The sequence below is a fragment of the Notamacropus eugenii genome, chromosome 5 (assembly GCF_028372415.1).
Source record: "Notamacropus eugenii isolate mMacEug1 chromosome 5, mMacEug1.pri_v2, whole genome shotgun sequence".
Classification (NCBI taxonomy): domain Eukaryota; kingdom Metazoa; phylum Chordata; class Mammalia; order Diprotodontia; family Macropodidae; genus Notamacropus; species Notamacropus eugenii.
In genome coordinates, this window is record NC_092876.1 from 412,600,864 (window position 1) to 412,619,964 (window position 19,101).

The 19,101-nt window shown below is 36.0% G+C and overlaps 1 protein-coding gene and 1 pseudogene across 5 annotated transcripts in view; both read right to left on the minus strand.

The window, feature by feature from the left end:
* FAM3B (FAM3 metabolism regulating signaling molecule B) overlaps positions 1-16,897 on the minus strand; it is a 71,575-nt gene extending 54,678 nt beyond the window's left edge. For 2 of the 5 annotated variants that reach the window (XR_011968176.1, XM_072614776.1), the window contains exons 1-2: positions 16,721-16,893; positions 7,704-7,847 (exon numbers count right to left, since the gene is read on the minus strand). Coding sequence is in view for 4 of the 5 variants with exons in the window: in XM_072614776.1 (XP_072470877.1) it covers positions 7,704-7,847; positions 16,721-16,745 (169 nt within the window). In the remaining variant the exon portion in view is untranslated. Of the gene's footprint in view, positions 1-7,703; positions 7,848-16,720 lie in introns of all 5 variants that reach the window. The other 3 variants (XM_072614777.1, XM_072614779.1, XM_072614778.1) reach the window with 3 other exon arrangements.
* LOC140506983 (eukaryotic translation initiation factor 3 subunit L pseudogene) lies at positions 1,362-7,687 on the minus strand (annotated as a pseudogene).
* Positions 16,898-19,101: the final 2,204 nt, after the last annotated feature.

Below are 19,101 nucleotides of genomic sequence, written 5' to 3' on the forward strand. Positions count from 1 at the left end.
TAAGGCTTCTGCTTCCCAAACATTCAAAATAAAATATACAATTGGCTCAGGCCATGGCAGAGCTCAAAAAGGATTTTGAAAATCAAGTAAGAGAGGTGGAGGAAAAATTGGAAAGACAAATGAGAGTGATGCAAGAAAATAATGAAAAGTGAGTCAACAGTTTGCTAAAGGAGACCCAAAAAATGCTGAAGAAATTAACACCTTTAAAAATAGACTGATTCAAATGGCAAAAAAGGTTTAAAAAGCCAATGAGGAGAAGAATGCTTTAAAAATCAGAATTAGCCAAAAGCAAAAGGAGTTTCAAAAGCTCAATGAAGAAAATAGTTCTTTACAAATTAGAATGGAACAGATGAAATCTAATGACTTTATGAGAAACCTAGAAATTACAAAACAAAACCAAAAGAATGAAAAAAATTGAAGATAATGTGAAATATCTCATTGGAAAAACAAATGACCTGGAAAACAGATCCAGGAGAGACAATTTAAAACTTATGGGATTACCTGAAAGCCATGATCAAAAAAAGATCCCAGACATTATCTTTCATGAAATTAGCAAGGAAAACTGCCCTGATATTTTAGAACCAGAAGGCAAAATAAATGTTAAAAAAATCCACCAAGCAATTATTACTAAATACTCTTGGGGATGCACAATGTCAAAAGAGAGAATAGAATAAATGGCGGGCAGGATAGAATGGAGGAAAATATAGTTAGTCTTACACACCATGACTATTATGAAAGTCATTTGCAAAACTACACATATATAGTCTGTATTGAATTGCTTGCCTTCTCAGTGGGAATGGATATGGAGGGAGGAAGGAAGAGAAGTTGGAACTCAAAGTTTTAGGAACAAATGTTGAGAATTGTTTTCATATACAGCTGGGAAATAAGAAATACAGGTAATGGGGTACAGAAATTTATCTTGCCCTATTGGACAAGAGAGAAGATAGAGATAAGGGAAGGGAGGGGTGTTAATAGGGAGGGCAGATTGGTGGAAGGGGTAATCAGAATGCAAGGTATTTTGGGGTATGGGGAGGAGAGAGATGGGGAGAAAATTTGGAACTCAAAATATTGTGAAAACGAATGTTGAAAACTTAAAAGAAATAAATAAAAAATGCTTACTATAGCAGTGGGGGAAGAAAAAAATTGAGGAAATTAGAATAGGTAATGAGGAAACAAAACTATCACTCTTTGCAGATGGTATGATGGTATACTTGGAGAATCCTGGAGAATCCACTAAAACACTAATTGAAATAATGAATAACTTTAGCAAAGTTGCAGGACATAAAACAAACCCATATAAAACATCAGCATATATATATATATATATATATCAAAGTCCAGCCAGAAGAGATAAAAAAAATTCCTTTTAAAAAACTCTAGACAATATTAAATACTTGAAAGTCTACCTGCCTAGACAAACCCAGGAGCTATACTCAATTGTAAAATACTTTTCACACTAATAATGTCACATCTGAACAATTGTAAAAATATCAATTCCTCAAGAGCAGTCTGAACAAACATAATAAAAATGACAAGTCTACCTAAATTAATTTACTCATTCAGTGTCATACCAATCAAACTACCAAAAAATTACTTTATAGAGCTGGAAAAAATAATAACAAAAGTCATCTGGATGAATGAAAGGTAAAGAAAATCAAAGGAATTAATGAAAAAATGTGAAGGAAGGTAGCCTAGTCATAGCAGAACTCAAACTGTATCATAAAGTAATCATCATCAAACTAATCTGGTCTTGGCTAAGAGATAGAGTGGTACATCAGTGAAATAGATTAGGTACATAAGACACAGTAGGCAATGATCACCACAATCTAGTGTCTGACAAATGATCTAAGCTTTTGAGAGAAGAGTTCACCATTTGATAAAAACTGCTGGGAAAATCAAAAAGCAGTGTGTCAGAAACTAGGTTTAGATTAACATCTCACACCATGTGCCAAGATAAGATCAACATAGGAACATGATTTAGACATAAAGAGTTATTTTAAAAGCAAATTAAATAAGCATGGAACAGTTTACTAATCACATCTATGAAGAAGGGAAGAATATATGACCAGACAACAGACAGAGACCACTATGAAATAATACAGATAATTTTGATTATATTAGGTTAACAAGGTCTTGTACCAACAAAACCAATGCAGTCAAAATTAGAAGGAAAACAGAAAACTGTGAAAAAAATTTCCAGCAAGTTTCTTTGACAAAGGTCTAATTTTTCCAATACATAGATAACTGAGTCAAATTCATAAGAACAAAAGTCATTCTCCAATTGATAAGTGATCAATGGATATTGCAAAGAAATCAAAGTTATCTATAGGTATATGAAAAAATATTCTCAATCACTATTGATTAGAGAAATGCAGTTCTGAGGTACCACCTCACGTCTATCAGATTGGCTAATATGGCAGAAAAAGAAAATGGCAAATACTGGAGGGGTTTTGGGAAAATTGGGATACTAATATATTGTTGGTGGATCTAACCATTCTGAAGAGAAATTTGGAAATACATCCAAAAATGTATGCACAGCTTTTGACCCAGCAATACCACTACTAGGTCTATATCCCAAAGAGATAAAAAACGAAAAGAAAAGGACCTATTTATAGAATAGCAGTTCTTTTTGTGATAGCAAAGAACTGCTAATTGAAGGGATGTCTATAAATTGGGAAATGGTTGAACACGTTGTGGTGTGTGATTGTGATGGAGTACTATTGTGTTATAAAAAATAACAAGCAAGATGACGAGGAGTCGAAAATAGCTGCTTAGTTTGTTGTTACATGAAGAAAATGTTTTTGATAATTATTTAATCACGCACTCAATACTTTAATGGATGCAAAAATATTTTTTTGCAGCAAAAGTTAGATGAATTTGGCAGCCTTATCCTGTATAAAAAAAGAAATAGAACTATATATTTTCTTCTAGTGGCAAAGCCATTTTTCTATATAGTTCAAGACTATAAAAATTTTGGTCATTAGGTTTACTATGAAACATATTCCTGTAGCTGTCCTACAAAAGGAACAGTTATCATCTAAAAATGCTTTATTTTCATCATACTAACCTCCTATGAGGTTCTTATTAATAAGTATATGGTTTTCTAGCTTTATTTAAAAAACCCCCCACTGTGTTTCAATACTACAAGGCCTTCACATTGAACATATTTTACTACAATGCCAAATAGAATGCTTGAATTCACTGTTCATTCCCATTCCTTTTACTAAGCATTAGAAGCAGAAGCCCTGTGAAACCAAAAGAAAATTGAAGGGCTAACAAAATACTATCTTTTGAAAAAAATGAGTTGCTCAGTGAGTATAATGAGTTGTCCAGTGGATATGCATTTTATCTTTCTTTTCTACAAAGGGGAGCAGACATGAGTTATTACCTAAAAAGTTATGGTTGAAGATTAGAAAAGAGTACATGGATCACATAAAGAGTGATGGAAAAAATTTGACTTCTTTAGATCTCCTTCAAAAAAGAAAAAATGGGTACTAAAATTTTTATTTGTTTTACTTTTCCTTGGCTATAAACCATTTAAACATTTTTAGGAAAAATTCAAAATTAAGGCAACAAAATGTGGATCTTTCTGATGAAAGTTGGGTATAGCATGTAACTCTAGGGAATACATTTCCCCCTTTTAACTGTGTAACCTAAAATATATTTGAATATTTGGTGTTTTCATCAAGACAAAGAAACTATATCAACTCATTAAGCTTTCTAAAGATATATCAGGAGACGAAAAATAGTAAAGTAAAATATGGAGACAATTGACACAATAAAAACAAAATTGTGAAGAAAAACATCTCAAAACAGCTTGAGAATCTGGAATACTCACAATTCCAGAAGGCTGTTGATGAAAAATGCTACTCACCTACTAAAAGTGTGGTTACGAACTAGGGTGCAGAACGAGACATATATTTGTAAAAAAGAAAAGGCTTAAGGATTTGTTTACTTGAATATGCATATTCGATATGAGGGTTTTACTGTTTCTTATAATTTGCGGCACAGACTATGAAAAAATAGCAACAGGTTTATCAAAATGAAAAAGGAGAAGAAAAATCAGAAAATTAAAATTAGGAAATTAAGAAGAAAATGAAGCTGAACATGATACAGCTTTGCATACAATCTTCTTTTTCTGTTCTACTTTTTTTTTCTCTTCCTGAGATTTATTTAAATGTTCGACCCCAGCAAGTTAGGTCTGCTGCTCTGGGCACTACAAGACGGAAAAGTGCTGCCACCTGGACATCAGCATCCACAGGAATTCTGCATAAATGTGGCGAGACGTGGTGCACACTCAGGGTCTCTGGCCCATCTTCTTTAGGGTTCGGTTGAGCTCCTCAAATTTATGGATCTGTGGGATGAAGAAGTCTCCGTAGCAGCGGGCCACCTTGTTACCAGCGATGTGGATCATGTCCTTGTCGATGCAGAAGTCCACCTCAGAGGCCGACTGGAACTCGCCATTCAGAGCCGAGATGCCGCTCGTCCATACTAGGTTCTTCATCTTGTGCTTGAAGACCAGCAGCTAGATGAGGAATTCCTGTCGGTGAGGTTCAGGAAGCTGGTCAGCTTGGCCACAGGCATGGTGATGTAGAGCCTGAGGAAGCTGCGGATGGGGAGAGCTGGGCCTGCTGCTGCACCTCGTCTGCAAACACCTTCAGCTGCTGCAGGAAGGGCTCCTTGCGGTAGTTGGGGTGCACGTTGTCGTAGTTGGGCACCATGGGGGACAGGAACTTGGGGCACGAGTAGCTGAACAGCTCCTTGTACACCTGCGGGTCACTCTTCTGCATGCGCAGCATCTTGTCGCAGTACTTCTCCGGCAGCTGCAGGTAGATGCTCTAGTTGATGCGCATGGGGTACAAGGTCAGGGCGATGCCCAGCAGCACATGCATCTGCTCGTTCTGCTTGTTGATCATCTCACACTTGTACGTTGTCCTCTGGAACATGCTCTTGGTCCTCTGGATGTAGAGCAGGATGCTGGCAAAGACACGAATGGCATCCTGGTATCGGCGCATCATCAGATAGGCAAAGCCCACGTAATAAGTGGTGACCTGGCACTCGGGCATCTGGGAACACATACTCTTCTTGTTGACCTCAATGTTCTCCAGCACCTTGATGGCCTGGTAGTAACCCCTCAAGAGGGAGTGCAGCAGCAGCAGCCCCACCAGGCTGAAGTAGCCAAGCATCTTGTATAGGGAGTGCCGGCCATACTCACCAGTCACACTCTCAGGGTCACCTCCAGTGGTGTAGACCTCCAACTGTCGGTTGATATCGGATTTGTCTACTAGGGAGTGAAGCAAGTTCAGGACGCTGTGGACGTTCCAGATCTTGGAGTTGGAACGAAGAAAGTCGATCTCCTCTTCTGATTATTTTGGCGGTCTTGCATCGGTACTGGCTGAAAGACTGAAACTGGTAGATGAATTCATAGATGATATCTCATAGCCACTGGTTGGGCAGCTCAAGGCGGGCAGGGCCATCAGCATTGAGGATAGTTGAAGACGTTGCAGTAATTGTAGTAGGATTCAAACCACTGTTCCAAAGAAGGCCTACCACTGACTTTGGCATAGATGTGCCTGTAATAAAGCTCCTTATGAAGGATCAGGAAGACGGCATCGTTGCTGACTTTGCTTCTGGCCAGGGAGTATTCTTGAAGAACCTTTCAGTCAGCTTGGTCCAAATGTTCTCCTAGATGTCCTGGATCTCGTAGACTTTCTGATCGATTATGTCACTGGACACCTCACTTGCCTGAAGCTCATAGACTTTCTGGCCAATGAGGTCGGAGACGGTTTTATGGAAATATTGGATAAAGCTCTTGATCACTTCTGGAATCACTTGGTAGGTCGGCTGCTCATACTGGTGGGTTCATAGACCAAGTCCTGTTTTGGGTTCCCTGTGTGCATGCCATAGTCCTCTGGGTAAGCGTAGGGATCATAGACAGCCTCATTGTCATAATTCTCAGGTGGGCAGGACATGGCAGCGGATCAGAGTCTTGGCTCAGAGATGGCTGTTATACTTTGAATATTATTATATTGCATTCTGGAAGGTAATTTGAGGCTATGCAAACCATTAAACAGTGGCTCTTTGAGCCAGCTAATAGGCTTCTATAAGGTATATAAAACAAAAAGATCATAGAAAAAGGAAAATAACCCATGTATAAAAAAAAATACTTATATTAGCTTTTTGTCCTGGCAAAAAACTGGAATATGAATGGGATTGAGTACTATTGTGCTCTACGAAATCATAAAGGAAATGGTTTCAGGAAAAAACTAGGAAGATGTATGTAAACCAATGCAAAATGAATTGAGCAGAACCAGAAGAACAATTTAAATAATTGTTCACTAACAACAGTAATATTGTAAAGATAAACAACTGTGAAAGACTTAGTAACTCTGCTTAACACAATTCCACAAGACTCATGATGAAAAATGACGTCTACTAAAAGTATAAATTGAAGCATATTTCTCTTTCTCTCTTTTTCTCTCTCTTCCTTTGTTCCTTCCTTTCTTAAGAACGTGGTTAAAGTGGAAACTGTTTTTGTAAGACTTCATATTTGTAATGGGTTTTATGTTTCTTCGCAATGATTGGGGAAGGAAGGTGGAGAGAGAGAATTTGGAACTGAAAATAAAATGAAATTGAATAATTTTTTTGAAAGAAAGGGCAGTACTTTAAAGGACAGTACCCTACATCTTTATAAAAACACTGACTTAATTTTTTTTAAAGGATAAGACTTTTTTTCCACTTGAATATTAACAATTTAAAATTTAGCATCAGTGCTTAATTTATTTCTGACAAAAGGACACTACTCTCTTTTTGTCAAATGACAGATTGAAATGTGAGGCAAGAAATCTATTGATCGCTAGTTACTTTGGGTGAATTATTTAAGAATTATTTGTGCTTCTGTTCTATTGGATGTTGAAGATAATATTTTCCAGGTATGATCTGAACATTTTGTATAAACATATATATTCCTAGGGACTTTGAAGTTTTAGAAATAATTAGTATAATAATAATAATAGCTAATATTTATATAGCACTTACTATGTGCCAGGCACTATACAATCTATACATTCCAAATACTTCATCACTGTAACCAATTTGTTCATTATGAGACAGGAAAACACAAGTTACTAGAGGAGAGGGAGTGCTTCAATTTTCCTTTGTCTCCCTGGGGTCTAATAAAGTTCACCTAATATAATAGGTGTTTTCTTAATGAATGCTTGATGAAATTAAATGAAAAGGTTTAGCCTACTTGTTCTTGGCTCTGACTGTATTCTTGGTAAACTGAATTTATATCAACATGTATATGTGTGTATATAAATATATGTGTATATATATATGTATATGTGTATAGGTGTGTGTGTGTGTAGATATCTCACAATTTTCATCATGTTCATCATGTTCATCATTTCATCATTCATCATTTAGGGTTGTGGCCTCATTTGGGGTTTTCTTGGTAAAGGGTGGTTTGCCATTTCCTTCCCTAGCAAATTCAGGGGATACGTTCTGCCAAGCAATCAGAGTTTTAGTGACTTGCCTAGGATCATACAGCGAGGAAGTATCAAAGGCTGGATTTTTGAACTCAGGTCTTCCTGACTCCAGGCCCAGTGCTCTAGCCTCTAAGTCACCAGCTGCCTCCAGCAGTCTTCATATAATATTTAAAACAGAAGGCCAGTTTACAATAGAAAAAATGCTTCAGCACTTACATTTGAGGACAGGTTTCTCTCCAATGTTCAGAATAGTATGGACAGCATTAGACAAAGATTCATCAGGTATAGACTCTGCAATTAGGTATCCAAAATACCAAGAACATATGAAGGCAAAAAGAAAGAGTGGACCCTTCACGTAATCTAGGAGAAAACAACAAGATTTTACTATAAAAATTCATGACAAGGAAGACTCATTATGTCATTAACCCACATGTTATCTTTCCTATATCTTATTGGGGAGCACATAGTCCTACTCATCTATACATATTGTAAGTTCTCAATAATAAGATGCTTTTAATGATATTCAAAAAATTTCTTGGAGCAATAGAGACTTGATGATTTGACTGGTTTTGTTGCAGAGAGTTTATGTACATAACGAAGTAATATTGATGAAAAAAGTTTAATTTTTTTCATTAAGGAAAAGCTTTAACATTTGCTTTGATTTTTTTTTGTCTAAAGCCTACTTCAAAGTTATAGTGTAATCAGAATTGTATAAATGTAGCCACTGTACAAAAACACATAGGACTTAACCACTTATACTTTTAAAAAGAGTCATCCTTCCCAAAAAGTACTCATTTACAACAACAAAAACTAAAATTGTCAACTTTTATTCGTGATTTGGAATGTCAAGAAAATATAGAATCTTGAATTGAAGAGACCTCAGATGTCTAGTTCAATCCTGTGCCCAATGAAGTAATTCACTAAAGCATTCCAACAGTTTCTCTCTGAATATCTACATTAATGGGAAACTCACTGTCTCAAAAGACAGTTTTCAATTTCTAGAAAGATCTAATTAATAGTAACTTCTTGATATTGAACCAAAATCTCCTTTCTTCAATTCCTATCCACCACACCTAAGGTATATAGAATTAGGATAGATACTAGACTGGAGATTTCATTAGCATAGCTAACTAACTCCTTGATGAGGAAATTCTCTCTACCATTGCAAATAGGGACTTTCTGTGTTATTTACAGAGAGAGCGACCTACAGCACTGAGAACCTAAGTAACTTGCCCACGGTCAAAAGTATATGTCAGAAATGGTACTTGAAGTCACATCTTTCTGGTTTTGAGATCAGCTATCTACTACACCTCACTGCTTCCTTTCAAATAATTAAAGGCTACAAAAACTAACAAAACAAATATGAATTTAACTTTTTTTCTTGATTAAAAACCATGTTTTTCATTTATATTACCTCATGCTAGATACATGAACGATCTGCAACAAAACCAGTATAGTCTCTGTTACTCCAAGAAATTTTTTGAGTATCATTAGAAACACTTTCTTATTAGTGACAGCTTACAGTTTCTATAGCTAATAGGTGGGTTAATTATCTAAAATGGCCTCTTAAGTATTCTTTTCTCTTTTTATACTATATGATCATTACTTATTCTGAATGAGTGACTATTAGAGAGAGCAGAGAAAAATACACAAAAAATGAGGCAAAAGATCCTATATCACAATAAAAGACCAGTCATTTTTGTTGTATTGATATCCAAAGAAAGTTTTAAAAATAAAGGTAGTTCTACCTTTAGTACCCATGTACCGTTAGAAGTGTTTTGATAAAAATATCTCTGAAAATCTACTAAGATAGAAATGGTGTCTGATAATAGCAGGATCCAGGCCAAGTTTGTTTTTAGATCAAAAGCATTTCCATGAATAACAATACCCTGTAGAGACATTAATGCTTTGTTGTCGGAGTTGTGAACTGATTCAACCATTCTATATAGCAAATTGGAACTGTGCCTGAAAGACTATAAAATAATGTATATCCTTTGACTTATGAGGTCTGCATCCCAAAAGAGATAACAAACAAACAAAAAAAGGGACCTATATATATAAAACTATTTATAGCCACTCTTTTCTGGGCATAGAGAATTAGAAATTGAGGGGATGCCCATCAATTGTGGAAAAGGTTGAACAAGTTGTGGTATGTAATTATGATGCAATCCTACTGTACTCTAAGAAATGATGGGCAGGATGCTCTCAGAAAAACCTGGAAAGACTTGTATGGGCTGATGCAAAGTGAAATGACCTGCATAAAAAATAATAACAATACTGTAAGATGATCAGCCATGAATTATTCTGTTCTATTCTCAGCAATACAACAATCCAAGACAACTTTGAAGGGCTTATGATGAAAATTGCTATCCATCTTCAGAGAAAGAATTGGTGGTATCCGAATACAGATTGAAGCATACTTTCTTTTAACCTTACTTTGAAGGGCTTATGATGAAAATTGCTATCCATCTTCAGAGAAAGAATTGGTGGTATCCGAATACAGATTGAAGCATACTTTCTTTTAACCTTATTTTTCTTGAGTTTTTTGTCTATATCCTTTTTCACAACATGACTATTATGTATATGTTTTGCATGATTACATATGTATAGCCTATATTGAATTTCTTGCCTTCTCAATGATAAACAAAAGTATATGTAGAATAATTTTATACCCCATCTCCACACACACACACTGATTTGTGTGTAATGGTAATGATCTCTGGGGCAGAGAGGGGGAAGGGAAAGAAAATAAAAGCAATTTACAAGATAATTTTGTTACACATTTGAAAGAAATGGCAAATTGTACATAGTACATTTGTACTTTTAAATACGATCATCTTTTTTTTATTTTGCTGTGTTATGGAAATGCTTGTTTTATTCCAGAAATGAAAAATAAAACGACATATATATATATATATATATATATATATATATATATATATATATATATATATATATATATATATATATATATATATATATATCTCAACAGTCTAGAAACCTTATAAAAAAGGAAATGAGGTCTAGTATCAAATAACTTTAACAAAATTAAGAATGTTAACAAAATCTTTCAAAGGCTTTAATTTTATGTAAATAAGATTATTGGTTTCACCTTTTATGATCTCCTTCATTCCTTTTAAATTAACGATTCTCCCCTCTAGCCATAGTTGCTAGAAAGATTAAGGGAGAGGACTGCTAGAAAAATAATGTCAATATAGATAACTGCTTTAACTCCTCACTGTTGCTTCCATAGTCTCCATGTGATACTATCAATCAGCTGATGCTTCTTCAATGTTCACTCAATGAATCTATATATTAACTTTTCCAGTCTCTGGTTGCAGTTAACCTCAAATACGTCATTCTTCTCATTTCACAAAGAGTGTACCACTTGGTTCAGAGTACTATATCTTAAATTTTTTTTCAATCATCAAATATTGGAAAATTCTAGGAATATTGCAGAATAAGGCAGGAAAGTACCTGACTCACTCAAATTCCCCCATAGATAATTTAAATAATGCCTCAAAGTACACTTTGAGTGGCAGAAATAGTTAAAAGTCGGGGTTAAAACAATTGTTCTCCTAAGAGATCTTGGGAGGACCTTAGAAAAGACTCAGTCTTTCAGGGTGATGGTCTAGCCTGATTGAAATACAGGTACCTTCAGGAAAATACTGCTGAATCAGCAAATAACAAGTCCTAGGACCAGGTGTGTTGGCTGGCAGCCTCAGCTTCAGGAATTTTTGCCTCACAGTTAGTGTGGGAGTTGGATGGATGACTGGCCAGGGGAAGATTGAAGGGGACTGGGCCCTGGTGTACTGATCAGATGGAGTTCCAGGCTGTTGCTGTGGGGGAAGGGTAAGCATACACTGGTGATTGTGGCAGCAGAGGTGTGGAGGCCCTAGTGGTTCTGAGGAGTGAGCCGAAGCTTGCAGCTGTTGGGGGGGATGACCACAAGGAACAAAAGGATTTTCCAGTGACAATAGTGCTGGTGAATCTGGCAGTGGCTCAGGGGCAGAGAGGAGTACCCAAAGTCAGGCCCTCAGATAGAGTTCAGAAAATAATAGCATAAAAAACCTGAGACATTCTTCCCCACACCTAGAAACTAACTAAAATACAAAGTTAATAGCCAAGGTAGTCACTAAAAATGAGTAAGCAAAAGAAAAAGAATCCAACCATAGATGGCTACTATTGGGGAGAGAAGCTGTCCCTAAAATCTTAAAATAAAAACACTCAGTATCCAAAGAAAAAAGCATCAGGAACCAAATACTCAAGGTTAGCCTACGTATTCCCAACAGAAGTGTGAAGAGCCCTGTATAAACATAGTCCAGTCAGGTAATAGGCTGGAGAAATAAGCAAACAAAAAACTCCATTTAAAAATGCTATTATGATGACAGGAACATTCAAGACACAAATTTAGAAGAAGAGAATGAAATGTATGAAGAAATCCTCAAAGAAAAACACAGCTTGGGCACATTCAACTAAAATTCCTGTAAGAGATAACACAACAGTTTAAAATTTTTTAAAATAATTAATTAGTGAAATGTAACCACTAGAGGAAACTTGAAAATTAAATAAGAGCTATGGAAGAAAGATTTGGAAAAGAAATTAACATTATCGCACAAGAGGTGCAAAACCTCACCAAAACAATAAAATCCTAGAAAATTAGAATGGACCAAACAAAATGTTGCCTGTATGAGACAAGACATATTAAAACAAAGTCAAAAGACTGACAAAAAAAAACCAAGAAAATACAAGCTTTTCAAAAGCTTTACAGAAAAACAACTGACCTGAAAAATATATTGAGAAGGGATAATTTAAGAATCACTGGATACCTGAAAGCCATGAGCATAAAAAAAAGAACCCTAGACATCATATTTCAAGAAATGAAATAAGAAAACTTTCTGGAATCTCTTAGAAGAGAAAGTGGAAATACAAAGACTCCATTGGCTACCTCCTGAAAAGACCCCAAAATGAACACTCCCTGGAACATTATAGCAAAATTGTAGAACTTTTTGGTCAAGGAAACAATACTGATAATAGCCATCAAGAAAGAACCAAAGAGCTACAATCTGGCTCACAGAGGTGATTTAGCAGCCATTACTAAAAAGGAATTGGTTACAATATTCTTATACAATATTCCAGAAGGCAAAACTCCCTTATAATCAATAATAATTTATCCAAAAAAAGTGATTATAATCCTAAAAGGCAAAAATTAGTCCTTTAATGGAATAAAGAACTTCTAAGCATTCTTACTGAAAAGATCTGTCACATAGAAATTTTGAAATACAAAGGAATACAAAGAGAAACACACAAAGGTATACAAGAGCAAGCAATCATAAGGGAATAAACAAAGTTAAACTATGTACTGTTTTAAAAAGGGAGATGATCCATGTATCCCATCAGAACACTATCATAATATGGTGGTCACAGAGAGAGTCAAATGAATCAGAGAGCCTTTGAGAGGTTCTGTTTTCATAATATTAAGAAATGACAAAAAGCAAGACAAAGAGACACTTAGAGAGACAAAGGGAAAGGAAGGATGAGGCAAATGATCTCCCTGTGTAGTCTTCAACAATATATAAAAATAAGAAGGAAGGAGTGGGTGGGTGAGTGGGTGACACTTGGTCTTCATTTATATCTGAATTGGTCAGTGGGTGGAAGAATGTTTAGTAGGGCACAGACATATATTTCACTTAATAGGGAAACAAGAGGGGAAAAGGAGCAGGGAGAAGGGGGAATACAGAGTTTAGATTAAGAGAGGGATTAGTCCTAAGCAAAATATAGTCTAACTAATGACATAAAAAAATGTAAAGCAGTTCTTTTTTGAGGTGGCAAAGAATGGGAATCTGAATGGGCATCCCTACAAATCAGGGAGTTGCTGAATAAGTTGTGGTACATAAATGTAGTACATAAACACAAATGGAATACTGAGGATGGTTGTTGAGAAACCTTATACGACTTGTATGAATTAATGCAAAGTGACAACAAGGACAACAGTTTATACAATAATCACAGTCTAAAGACAATCAACCTTGAAAAACTTAGAACCCTGATCAAAATAATGACCAACTGTAATTCCAGAGGATTAATGATGAAACATGCCACTTTCTTCCTGATCAAAAGTTGATGGACTCAGTGTGCAAAATGAGACATTTCTGAGGGGGTCGTGGCCAATGGGGGAATTTGTTTTGCTTGACTATACATCTTTCTAACATGGATTTTCCTTTTCTTTCTTTATTTCTCAATTGTGCGGTAGGGGTGGGACAGAGGAGATGGGAAGAGGAGGGTTCTTGTTGATTAAAAAAATTAATAAAAAATAATGGGGTTAAAAAAAGAACAAAAAAAGAGTTCAGCTGTAGTGACAGATATAAGATCCAGTTTTCTTATAATTTTTAGGAAACTATATGGACTTTAACATTCAAATCACATATCCCTTTTGAATACAGTGTCATGTTGTATAAAACCTAATTTCTGCCAACCTGCTTTACAGATTTCCCAGTACTTTTTCCAAAAAGAGTTTCTTTTTACATACGTTGTATTCTCAGTTTCTCAAATTTTGGATCATTAACCATTTTTTTTTTGTTTCTAGTTCTAGAGTCCTTATTTGTTCCAATGATTTCTTTTAAAAAATACCAAATAATATTGATGATTAATACTGACAGTAAAATTTGAGATCTGGAACTGGTATTCTTCCTTTATTCCTGTTTTCCATTATTTTCCTTGAGATTCTTTATCTTTTTGCTCTTCTACATGATTTTATTATTTTCTCAAGCTCTATAATATGTCTTCTTGATAATTTGGTATGGCACTAAATATGTAAATAATTTAGGTAGAAGTTTAATTTATATTATATTGATATGAGCCAGTTGTGAGTACCTAATATCTCCAGTTATTTAATCATTCTTTATATCTTTTAGGAGTGTTCTTTAAGTGTGTCTCTATGGTACTTCAATACTTTAAGGGTTATTAAAGGTATTAAAAATAGGGAAACTTTCAGAAGCAGGTTTAGCAAATGTTCCTGCTCCCAAGACTGAGCCTAGGAGGAATAAGAGGGTGAGCCATGCTCAAGGGTAGCATTCTCAAAGACAGAGGGCATTGTACTGAGAAAAGAGGCAAGTCCCCAAGAGGTAGTAGTGATATGGCTCAGACCTCAGAGACAGAGTGGGATCTCAGGTCCAGCTTCTAGTCCTGTCTGAACCTCACAGAGGAATAGTCAGATTAGGAATTCTAGACTGAAGGGGAATCTATAATTCTTTCATTCTGTACACTCTTTTCCAGCTGGCTGATAAGGACTGAGTCCTGCAGCATTCTACTTTTGCTCAGACCAGGAGTGCAATTAGACTTTGCACGGGATCATACCACTTTGGGAATGCTGAAAGATTATAGGTCCCCAGCCTGTCCCTGAGATTCTGAAATAATGCAACATTCAGTGCTTTAACAAAGCAACAACAAGTCTAGCCCAGACTTTGCCTCTGGAACTGTGTTGAGCTCAATCATAACAACTATGAATTCAGGAAGTAGAAAGGAAAGGGAATAAACTATTGTTGTTATTGTCGTCATCGTCATCATCACCATCATCACCACCATCACCACCATCATCATCACTATCACCATCGCCATCACTACCACCATCATCATCATCATCCCATATTGGGTAAACCCCTCCTCCCCTCCTCCATAAACATGCAAAGCTTATTGGACAACTGGAAGTTAGAACTTTCCAGTCCCAGATTCTTCACTTAGCTGTATGACCTTAAGAAAGGCACTCAGTTTCTCCTAGTTCCAATTTCCTTATCTATGAAATGAGGAGACTGGACTAAATAATTTCTAAGGTTCCTTCCACACCTAACATTCATTTATTTTTTTGTGTTTTAGGGTCATATCTCAAACAACTAAGAAACCAGCATGCTTAACAAGGAGCAAGAAATAAAACAAACATTCAAAATATATTGTACAAAAAAAAATATGGATAAATGAGAACTTGAACAACAAAACTTTAAAGAGCAAATCAAGCCCTTTTGGAAGGAAACAAAGGCAGCTATTTGTTTTTCTCTACTTTTCATTTTCACTTCCCAAAACAGGTCACATGAATATTTATTTTTAAGAGTTGGAAGATCTCTACGGAAACTTTTCCTCAGATACAGACTAGATGTCTGAAAGCCTCTTTCAGCTCTGATATTTTGTGATACTGTGAGCCCAAGTCACTTGGCTTCCAGTATCATGTTCCTTTCAACATCACAGTGTCTACCATGAAACCTAAATAAATACTTCATTTATTTGCTCACCCTAACCTCTTTTCTTTTTTGCCTTCAAAATATTTTCACTGTGCTTCTACCAATTGCTAACAAATTGCAATGATTGAACCTCAGATTTGCTCACTTATACTCACTTAGAATGTTATCAATTCTACCATCATTCGTGTTGTATCCTTTTAAACTGGCTACCTCCACCCAAGGACCGTATTCAATTGCTGAAAAGAACGTGGCATTGTGAATCATTTCTTTCTGATTCACCAGAGCTGAGCACCTACTTCCTTGCTTTCTCTTTTCAAGGCAAAGGCTATTCTTGCTAAAAGATTTTTATTGTTTGTTTTTTTATAAACCCTCTTTCCTCACCATTGTCCTGTCTACTATTCCTGCTGGGGGTAGGGAGACAACATTCAATCACTAAAATGGAAAAGATGAAAGAGTATGAAGAAATACATAAATAATATTTTTATCTTTTAGAGCTTAGAAAATGCTAACTTACTCTGACATCTTTCACTGCTCCCTTCTCTGTTTTGCACCTCTCCCCCCCACCCCCCACCTCCATCCTTTCCTAAGGTATGTCCATGTAGTCTAAACACTGCAATTCCCAACTCCCATCTATCACCATCCCCTTTCTGAGAGTGGGTTTGGAAGTGGAAGCGAGGAGGGAAGGTTTCTCCCCAGGGTGAAAGCAGCCCAACCAGCTTATCCACACTCGGTCCAGCTGTCTCTTCTTACCTCCCTGTCCCCTCCTCCTCTTCCCTTTACTCTAGCTCTAATTTTACTCTCTCTTTCCTACTCTCTCCCTCCTTCCCTTCCTCTCTGATTCCTTTTCCTTCTCTGATTCTCTTTTCTTCTCTCTGCCCCTTCCTCTCCTCTATTCCTTTGGTTCTCCTTTCCTTTCTCCTCCCTTTCCCCCCTTTTCCCCCCTCTCCCATTGGGCAGGAGAGGAAGCAATGTTGAAGGGGAGGAAGAAATTATGAGACTCACACTCACTAATAACACCCGATCTCATCTTCTAGAGTCCAGTGTCTAACTGCTTTCTCTTGCTGCTGCTGCTGCAGGTGCTGCTGCTGTTCCTGGGTGGCTAGAGCTGAACAGGATGTGTTCCAGGATTTTTTTCTTTCCTAGGTGTGGGGTTGACAGAAAGAGACCTCCTCTCCTCCTGACACACCCCTAGGGAGGGAGAAGTAGGGTTGAGTCTGACAGAACAGAAAAAGGTATGAGGAAATAGGAAGGGAGAAGCACGAAGTTGCTTGGTGGAAAGTTGTCTGCCTGTTTTCAGCCTTTCTTCTACTTTAGAATGGTGGATACTGACTCTTCTATATGCTGTTAGCTGAATTTTATTTGCTTTCTGAGAAGCAGAAATCACATATCTTGTAAAACACTGTATGGTAATATTTTAGAACCCGACATTTTAATAACACTTTAGAGTTTGTGAAGGATTTTTCATCTTTCTCAGTCTTTTAAAGATATTTTATTTTTGATTTATAGAATTAAACAAGCATTTCCATAACAGTACAATTTAAAAAATGATTGCACATGAAACTGCAAAACTATTATGTTCAACTTGCTATTTCTTTCAAATATATAAAAAAATTATATAAATTTCTTTTTTCTTCCCTACTCCCCAGAAGGCTATCATTAGACACAAATAGGTATGTGTATGTGTGTATGTGTGTGTGTGTGTGTGTGTGTGTGTGTGTGTGTGTGTATAAAATTATTCTCTCTATATTTGTCTTTATCAGTTCTTTCTCTGGGTGCAGTTAGCATCTTTCTTCATATGTCCTTTATAGTTATTTTGGGTATTTATTATAGTCAAAATAACTTATTCACTCAAAGTTGTCCCCACAATATTGCTGTTCCTGTATACAGTGTTTTCTTGTTTCTGTTTATTTCAATATTCATTATTTCATACAATTCTTTCCATGTTTTTCTAAAATCATTGAGCTCATCATTTCTTATAGCACAGTATTACTCCATCCTAATACCACAACTTGTTCAACCATTCCCTAATTGACAGGCATCCCCATAATTTCCAGTTCTTTGCCACCACAAAGAGGGCTGCTTTAAACATTTTAGAACGTATAGATTCTTTTCCTTTTTCCCTAATCATTTTTGGAAATAGATAAAGTAGTGGTATTGCTGGGTCAAAGGGGGTATAGGTAGTTTAATAAGTCTTTGGGCATCATTCCAGACCACTTTCCAAAATGTTTGGATCAATTCACAATTCCACCAACAATGAATGAGTGTTCCAGTTTTTCCACATCCTCTCAAAATTTGTCACTTTCCCCTTCAATCATTTTATCCAATCTGGTCACTGTAAAATGATATCTCAAGGTTCTTTTAATCTGTGCTTCTCTAATCAATAATGATTTAAAGCATTTTTCATATAACTATAAATTGCTTTCATTTCTTCTTTGGGAAATTGCTTGTTCATATCCTGTGGTCATTTATTAATTGCAGAATGACCTGTATTCTAATAGATTTGACAAAGTTCTTTATATATTTTAGATATGAGATCTTTATCTGAAAAACTGTCTGTCTCATTCAGTCTTAACAGTACTTCTGCCATGCATTACTTACATATTCCCTGTTCCTATTTTCTGAGATCATCTCTTCAGGGTCAAGTAAGCTGTGTCAGCTTCAGGATGCTAGCGTATAGCCATTAGATTTTGTCCCTGATAAGGGCAGACTAAAAATTCATTAGTTGTAAACATCACATCCAGTGAATAGAAATCAGGCAGATCTCCTCAGAATAAGTTTAGGTCTTTCCTTATTGACACATAAAAGCAGAGACTAGTCTTTTTTTTTTTTTTAACTAACAACTCTTTAACTTAGAGTTGAATAATGCTTATATATTCCCAGGATCCTCTCTGGTTTACCTGAAAATTAATTTAAACCAGCATAAATTCTGGGTTGGGGAGGGTCAATGTTTTGGTCAATGTTCTCCATTCACACATTTTTGTCTTTATTTTATAATCAGCAGCAAAGCCTGACTACTTTGGTGCAGTATTGATCACAGTACATGTGCATTGTTAGACTTGCTTGTAATCAATCATTTTTGAAGTGTCTACTATGTGCCAGTCACTCTGCTAGGGATTGAGAATACAAGTCAAAGAATTAAACCATGAAATGATCCCTATTCTCAATGAATTTATATTCACTTTTTGAACATTTTCTTTTTTTAATTAATTTATTTGTTTTCACTTTTCTACAATCACTTCCACAAGTCTTAGATTTTTCTCTACCTCCCTCCTCTCTTCCTCCTCAAGACAGCCTGCAATCTTATACGGGTTCTACAAATACATTCTTATTAAACATATTTTCACATTAGTCATGTTGCATGGAAGAATTAAAATGAATGGGAG